An 8,581-nucleotide genomic window follows, 5' to 3' on the forward strand; every position below is an offset into this window, starting at 1 on the left:
AAGATTTCTGAAATATCCCCATCGTTAGAGCAAATCACACACACACACGCAGTTTGCGGGGTGGTTGCTTGTTTGTTGTGTTTTGCCTGGTTTTGCTTCTTTCCAATGTACGGAAAAAGCCTGAACATTTTTGGTTGTTATTTTTTTTAAAAGTATTTAATTCTGGCTTTTCTACATTATAAATTCAAGTCTTGTCAATGTTGTTTTCCTGGGCAGACTCAACTGGAGAAATAGGATGCTTATGACATTGCAGATGGCATGAAAGTAAAACCTGATGAATTGAGAGGGAAACTGATTTTGAATCAAACTGTTTAAAAGTTGGATTTTCGCTTGCCCCTATTAGTTATACATTTGTATTCCAGGAGCACCTAAAGGGCCCAACTGTGATGAAGACCCATTGTGCAAGGTGCTGTACAAACACGTAGTGAGACATAGGCCCTGCCCTGAAGAGTTTATATACTGAATAAATAAGATGGACAAATGGTAAGAGGGAGAAATACTATTGACCCATTTTACAGATGGGACTCTAAGGCAAAGAATATCATACCCAAGTCACATAGAAAGCTTACAATGGAATTGGGGATTGGAATTGAGAGCTCTTGAGTCCCATCAGGCCAGCCTTCTTAAACACAGAGCCATCACGAATAAGCCACTGATTTTTTTTTTTTAAGAATGCAACTTATTAGACTAAAATATATTGAAATGTGATCATTAGGGATGAGATTAGCCAATACAAAAATAGTGTATTTAACGGTCCTACAGCATCCTTCAAATGAGTCTACATGGAAGCACAGCAGTTGTCTCCATCTTTACCTAACTGTCATCTGCCTCCAGTTTCACTCTGCAGTCTTTATTGATGGTCCTGGCAATTACTGTAGTAGCAGTGAGCCTGCCTGCTGTCAGGCTAAGTACTGATTTCCTAGCCAGAATCTCAGCAGGCCAGCTCTGCATCTTTCGGTGTGTAGGCTGCTTATTCCGTTTCTCCGCAGACATATAATTTTCCCTGTAGAAAACTCTTGAGGGGGCCTGGAAATCAGAAGTGCTTTGTTTCAGTCCTGTCTCTGCTGCAAACTTTCTTATGAACTTGAGCAAGTCGTTTAAAGCCTGATCCTTCTGACACTGAGATCAATGAGAAAACTCCCCCTGACTTTAAAAAAACAAGCAAAAAAACAAATGAGGAGTCCTTGTGGCACCTTAGAGGCTAACAAATTTATTTGGGCATAAGCTTTCCTGGGCTAGAACCCATTTCATCAGATGTATGAAGTAAAAAATACAGGAGCAGGTATAAATACATGAACGGATGGGGGTGCTTTACCAAGTGTTAGGTCAGTCTAACAAGATAAATCAATTAACTGCAGGAAACCAAGAGAGGAAAAGTAACTTTTGAAGTGGTAAGAGAGAGGCCCATTAAAGACAATTGACAAGAAGGTATGAGTAATAGTAGGGAGAAATTAATATTGGGGAAATTAAGTTTAGATTTTGTAATGACCGAACCACTCCTAGTCTTTATTCAGGCCTAATCTGATGGTATCTTGTTTGCAAATTAATTCCAGTTCTGCAGCTTCACGTTGGAGTCTGTTTTTGAAGTTTTTTTGTTGAAGAATTGCCAGTTTGAAGTCTGTTAGAGTGACCGGAGGGATTGAAGTGTTCTCCTACTGGTTTTTGAATGTTATGATTCCTGATGTCAGATTTGTGTCCATTTATTCTTTTGCGTAGAGACTGTCTGGTTTGGCCATGTACATGGCAGAGGGGCATTGCTGGCACATGGTGGCATATCTCACATTGGTAGATGTGCAGGTGAACGAGCCCTGAATGGTGTGGCTGCTGTGGTTAGGTCCTATGATGGTGTCTCTTGAATAAATATGTGGACAGAGTTGGCACTGGAGTTTGTAGCAGAGTTGGGTTCCTGGGTTGGTGGTTTTGTTGTATGGTGTGTAATTGTTGGTGAGTATTTGCTTCAGGTTGGAGGTCTGTCTGTAAGCGAGGACTGGCCTGTCTGCAAAATGTGGCCCATATATCTCTTGGGCCAGTTTCTGTACTAAATTGGGATAATATAACTGTGACATTATATGATTAAAATATGACCATGTAGGTCATTGTTAAGGCTAAGATTTTGTCATGGTTATTTTTAGTAAAAGTCATGAACAGGTCATGGGCAATAAACAAAAATTCATGGAGTCCATGAATTGTCCGTGACTTTACTAAAAATAAGCAGGGGGCAGGGCTATGTAAGGGGGAGGAATGGAGTCCCATGGGAGGTGGGGGGGACTGACAGGCTGAGCTCCCCACCATGGCAGGGGGCACAGCCCCAGCTGCAGCAGGGGGGCACAGCCACGGGGGACACACAGTCCCCACTATGGAGCTGGCCACAGCTGCGGGACAGGGGTGCGCAGCCTCCACTGCAGCCCCCTCCAAGCCACAGCCAGGGGGCAGTTTTCATGGTCCTGGGAAGCTGCAAAGGGGTATTAGAGCATCATGGTACCTATTTTACATTGCTAAATGTATGTGTCCCTTGGCCTGCTCCCCCAGGGCTTGCATATGGTACAGAACAATTTGTGACCATTTTCAGGAACCTTGGCCTTAAGGAGTAAGACTAGTGTTTTCAGAGCAGCCTAAAGAACTTAGGTACCCAAATGGCATTGACTTCCATATTTTGCCATAGCAGTCAGACCATTCGGGTGGGGTCAGTCAGTGCCACCTGAGGTCACACACAGAGTACACAAATGGTATGTGGCTAAAACAGCCATGTCGGGTCCACTACTAGCCTCCCCTGAAATACAGGAAAGAAGGTGGTGGCAAATTTGAGTGCCATGACATTATTTCCAAACTGCATTTCCTAGTTATGATTAACTCCACTCTTTTGCAAAAATGAAAGAGAAATTTGAATTTCTGCTCCCTGTATCCTCTCAATATTGCCTCTCTCATTTTCTTACTGCAGAGCACAACCTATTACAGAGAATGAGCTAGTGAAGAGGACAGAAAGGAGATAGATTTCTGGGTCCTCCCTTCACGTGATACTGGGACTTTGCCCTGTTTGCTTTGCACTGAACATTTGACTGGCCCAGTGCTGCCAGACAGAAGTCAGTGGCTTTTCTTTTTTGCAAACTTTCAGAAAAAATGTGCCCTTGACATTGTGCTGAGCTGACTGACACCAGAAGGTTTGGGCAGTCTCTGGAGGGGAAGCACTAAAACAGGACTATCCTGCTGAATACTGTGGGGCTGGTAAGTATGTAATGAGATGCAGTGGGGAAAGGGTTGGGGAGGATTAATAAGGGGTAGGCCTGAATTAATCCCACATGTGGACCTTGTATTCACAGCTCGGTTTGCAGAGTTTGCAGCTCAAACACCAGTCGGTAATGGACCAAAGCCAAAGAACCCAAACTTTTTGCAGCATTTTGTGTTCTGTCTCATTCTCTCTCCATCCTTCCCCAATCAGAGATGGGCCCAAGAAATGAAGGATGATCCTTTGCTGACTCAGGAGGTCTAAGATTAATTCCTGGTTGTCCCACAAGCTCCCTGTGTGACCTGGGGCAAGTCGCTTCATCTCTCTGTCTCTGTTTCTCATTTGTGAAATGGTGATAACAATTAGAGCTGTGCAAAAAAATTTTAAAAAACCCTCGTTTTGGGTCAAACTGACAATGAAATTTTACAGACTGTTTGGTGAATCAAAAATTTGGAAAAAAATTGTTTCTGGTTGAACTAAAATTTTCATTTTGATACTGACCGTTTTGAATCTTTCTGATTTGTTGTTTAATAACATTAAAGGATTTCTTTTAAATGAAAAGTTGTTTCAAATAGAAAAATCAAAATGTTTTGCTTCAAAAACGTTTGAAACAAAACACTATTGATTTTTTCAGATTTTTGCTTTTGTTTGTTTTTTTTCAACCAGAACAATTTGGCAAAAGTGACACAAATTATTGAAATGTTTCACTGTCATCAGATCCTCATTTTCTTTGGCCAGAAAAAACGTTTCAGGTGAAAAATTTCACTCCACTCTAATAATAAGTCTTCCTTTCTCCCACTCCTTGTCTGACTTCTCTATATATAGATTGAAATCTCCTCAGAGAATGTTTCTTATCCTGTGTGTGTGTGCCTGTGCATGTGCATGTGTGTGTGTGCAGTGCCTAGTGCAATTGAGCCCTGAGTTCAGCTGAGGCCCCTACCTGCTACTGTAATACAAATAATAATGAACGTTTGGCTACAAACACTCCAAAGTCCACAGGCACTTGGGTCTGGTGCTTTAGTTCAACTCGTTGTAAAGCTGGGAGCCTTCGATAAAATTTGGATTCTGGTTTGATTTCAAACATCCCATCGCCAAGTTCAGAATGTTGCATTCTGGGCTTTTAATTGGGGCCCCTCTCTAATGACACCCCCAAATTAAGGCTGAATTAGATTTAAAAACTCTGACTGGCTGAACCTATTCTGCAAACTGTCTGTTTACTGAGCACTCCAAGTATGGTACAGTCGATAGAGCAGCAGCCCAAGGTTAAGCCCTAGGAACAGAGCCAGCTTTGGGGCTTTCGCTGTCCTAGGCAGACTAAAAACTCTGCGTCACCCATAGCGCTTAGTCTATAATAAACCTGTCACAAAACATTTTCCTGCCTCAAGCAACCTCCCTTTCTGCTTATTTGGCAGAACTGGCTCTGCCTGGAAGTTTGCATTATCTTCTGGCTGTAGTGCGCTCTCATATCTATATAAGACATATATAGGATTCCCTCATTTCTTCAGTTACACCTGCCTCCTCTCCATATAGCCTATTGAGCTACTGTGCAGTATTAAGTCTCTGTGCACTTGGGGCTCAATCCTGCAACATATACTGAGCAACCTGTCCTGATCCACCAACACACTAAGTGTGGGCTTAATGTGCCTGAAGTCAATGGAGCTAGTCCCTACTTAGAAGTTCAGTGTGTCTCAAATGATTTGCTGGATCAGAACAGAGTGAGCAGCCCTGTGCAAGACTGAGCCCTTAAAGAAGATGGCATCTGGAAAAAAGGCTGAAAGCAATTGCTTTGAGGGTATTTCAAAACAAAACCACATGATCATTGTTTTATCATCATATTTGCCACGATATTCTGCAGTAAAATATCTTCCTGAATTGGAGACTGGAGAGACAAGGTAATCTCTTTTATTGGACCAACTTCTGTTGAAAAGCCAGCTTCTGTGGGTGATTAAAGCAGAGGCAACACATAACTGTTGTGTGTGTGTGAAGGGTGTATTTTGAACCCACTCCCTGCCAAAAAACCCAAAAAAACCCAACCTGGCAGAAATCTGAAGGGGGGGGGGCGGAGGGACACATGACCCCATGTGTCCGTCCTCCCCATGCATCACCTCTGGTGCTGTATGTTGGGGCTGAAGATTTTCTCCCTCAGTCGTGTGAAACTAGGGCAGGGGTGGGCAAACTTTTTTGGGCCAAGGGCCACATCTAGGTGGGGAAATTGTATTCAGGGCTGGGGCAGGGCGTTGGGGTGCGGGAGGGAGTGTGGCGTGTGGGAGGGGGTGCAGGGTGCAGGAAGGGGCTCAGGGCAAGGGATTGGGGCAGAGTAGGGGTGCAGGGTATATGAGGGGGCTCAGGGAAGGAGGTTGAGGTGCAGGAGGAGTGCAGGAGGGGGCTCAGGGCAGGGGTGCAGGAGTGGTGCAGACTGCAGGAAGGGGCTCAGGGCAGGGGGTTGGGGTGCAGGAGGAGTGCAGGGTGTGGCAGGGGACTCAAGGCAGGGGGTTGGGATGCACAGGAGTTGGGATGCAGCCTGGAGCTCAGGGCAGGGGGTTAGGGTGCAGGAGTGGCGTGGGGCGTGCGAGGGGGCTCAGGGCAGGGGATTGGGATGCACAGGGGTTGGGATGCAGCCTGGAGCTCAGGGCAGGGGTTAGGGTGCAGGAGTGGCGTGGGGCGTACGAGGGGGCTCAGGGCAGGGGGCTGGGATGCACAGGGGTTGGGATGCAGCCTGGAGCTCAGGGCAGGGGGTTAGGGTGCAGGAGGGGTGTGGGGTGTACGAGAGGTGGCTCAGGGCAGGGAGTTGGGGTACAGGAGGGGTCCAAGATACGGGCAGAGGGCCAAGGGCAGGAAGTTGCAGCACCGCTTACCTAAAGCAGTGAGCACTAGGGCCAGGGCAGGCTCCCTGCATGCCTGACCTGTTCCCAGCCCTGTGCCACTCCAGGAAGCACTGGAGGCCCTGAAAGAGGGGAGGCGAAGGGCTCCACTTGTGCTGCCCTTGCCGTGCCTCCAGGTATCTCCCCCGAAGCTCCCATTGGCTGCAGTTCCCCATTCTCAGCCAATGGGAGCTGCACAGGGCGGTGCTTGTAGGCAAGGGGAACGCACGGAGCCCTCTGCCCCCCACCTGGGGGCCACAGGGACGTGATACTGGCCACTTCTGAGAGTGGCGCGCGGCCCCTGGGGGGCAGTCCCGCGGCCTGATCCAAAGCCCTGAAGGGCTGGATCCAGCCCGCAGGACATAGTTTGTCCACCCCTGCACTAGAGCATTTTTTTCCTGTATCTGGGGTTTATTCATCTGGGTTTTCTGCTCTCTCCCAGAAATTGGCCCTTATTTTCTGAAGCACCCTTGACTGATTCTCTGAGATTCCACAAATGGAGACTGAAGGATTTTGTTAACACTTGGATACAGTCTGAGTCATTTACAGCAGTTCAGTTTTTAAAGAAAAAAAGCAGCGAAAAGCTTTATACTGAGGCACTGAGTAGGAGTTAATTGTGGCTGTACACGGCCATCATGGGAAAAATTTACTTTAGCTATAGGAGCCCGCTATGGCTTCCTAGTGTATCACAGTAATCCTAAAGCAATGGCAAACTGTGTCATTGAACACTATCTCAAAATACATGGAGTAGAGCGGGGTCCACTCTGTGTAGATTTTATTTCTATTTTAACTTACATATGATTGTGATGGTTTTGTTTTTTATCTTCTCAGCTATCGAAAGGCATCACCCAAACAGACACACTGACTAATACTGTAAGCCATTCACTATATGTCTCTTATTTTCCCCCATGAGACTGCAGCACATAGGATACAAAAATAAAAGCCACAGGCCATGCCCATAACAATGATCCCCATCTAAGCAAATATTAATGTCAGCTCTTGCAACCTAAGATAAATAGAGTCTCACACCCAACTGTTGCAAAGAACCATTCCCAAAAGCCTGAAGACTTATAAAAGAGGAGCTCCCACTTGCCATGAACCTTGCACAAGAAACTAAAGAAGTGAAGAGAATGTAATAAGATTAAGGGAGCAGCAGATAAAATCAGTCAGGGTCATAGAAGTGGCCTCTCATTTTGTGCACATAAAGGGTTTGCATACACAATTGCTGCAAAATAAATCCTTGGAAAATTAGACCAAGACAATGGAAATTGAGGACATTCAGTCAACATTGTGCAATATGCAGCCTGAAGCTCTTACATCCCATCTCAGTATCACTGTCCCTATTGTTATACTATTGTAGCACCTAAGGCATCAGGGCCCCATTAGACAGGCACTGTACAAACACATGTTAAAATACAGCCCCTCTACCAAAGAGGTTACAGTCTAAGTTTCGACAAAAAATGCTTATGGACAAAACAAACAAAAGGGAGCTGGTGGAGGACAAGGTAACAATAAAGCAAACATATCTTAAATGCCCGTGACTATTAGTTGTGGATAGGGTGACCAGATGTCCCCATTTTATAGGGACAGTCCCGATTTTGGGATCTTTTTCTTATATAGGCTCCTGTTACCCCCCAACCCCCATCCTGATTTTTCACATTTGCTGTCTGGTCACCCTAGTTGTGGAGCCACCAATATAGTGCGCTGCCTTCATTCATACTTACAGAACTCCACCAGCAGATACTTAGTTTCCTTCAGTGCTCTGTCAAAGTTGCTCTTTTTCAGCACTAGAATGTTGTTCTCCTCTTTGATTTTGGGGAGTCTGGCTTTCTTTGGCTTTGTTTCTTTTGGGCCTATGCCATCCTCTGCTCCAAGACTCGAGAGAAATGGTAAAATGAGGAATGAAAGCCAGAGCGTCTTCATGCTGCACCTACTGCACTTCACAGGCACAAAGTGAGAAAAAGGGACTACGAGCTGAATGTTTGCTGTGAAAATGACCCTTACCTTATCAGCAGACCAAGTGGCTAATTCCCACATGATAACATTGATAACAAAGTCTGCCATGAGTGGAGCCAACCTTGCTCCTGTACAGGAAAGTCAGAGCTGTTAACTGATATGATCACTTTTTAGCAATGCTTGGAAAACCAATTCCTGGACAGGTAAGGGGGCAAGGTTCTCGTGAGCATTATAATCAATGAGAACAATATCTGGAGAGGGAGAGAGGAAATACTGAATAGAGCTTGGTTATAGAAATGTGAGCTGAATTAATAATGTACCTATAATTAAGAACATCAGCTATGTTATTAACTTTACCCAGAATTGATGTAGAGATGACATGGATGTCCCCACTGCAACTTAGGTGCCTAGGAACGTAAGAGGGCCATGATAACTGCTCTTAAGGATAATATTTGGTCATCTGTTATACTAATGGGACTGCTTACTGAAGGTCTGATCCAAACCCCATTAACATTAATAGAAAGACTCTCATTGGTTTACA

General features: G+C 45.2%; 1 protein-coding gene across 1 annotated transcript in view; it reads right to left on the reverse strand.

Moving 5' to 3' along the window:
* The window catches only part of PDILT (protein disulfide isomerase like, testis expressed), a 33,675-nt gene extending 25,659 nt beyond the window's left edge, over positions 1 to 8,016 (reverse strand). The window contains exon 1 of the mRNA XM_030577768.1: positions 7,809 to 8,016. Coding sequence (XP_030433628.1) covers positions 7,809 to 8,007 — 199 coding nt within the window. The 5' untranslated portion in view covers positions 8,008 to 8,016. The remainder of the gene's footprint in view (positions 1 to 7,808) is intronic.
* Positions 8,017 to 8,581: the final 565 nt, after the last annotated feature.

The sequence above is a fragment of the Gopherus evgoodei genome, chromosome 10 (genome assembly GCF_007399415.2).
Source record: "Gopherus evgoodei ecotype Sinaloan lineage chromosome 10, rGopEvg1_v1.p, whole genome shotgun sequence".
Lineage (NCBI taxonomy): Eukaryota > Metazoa > Chordata > Testudines > Testudinidae > Gopherus > Gopherus evgoodei.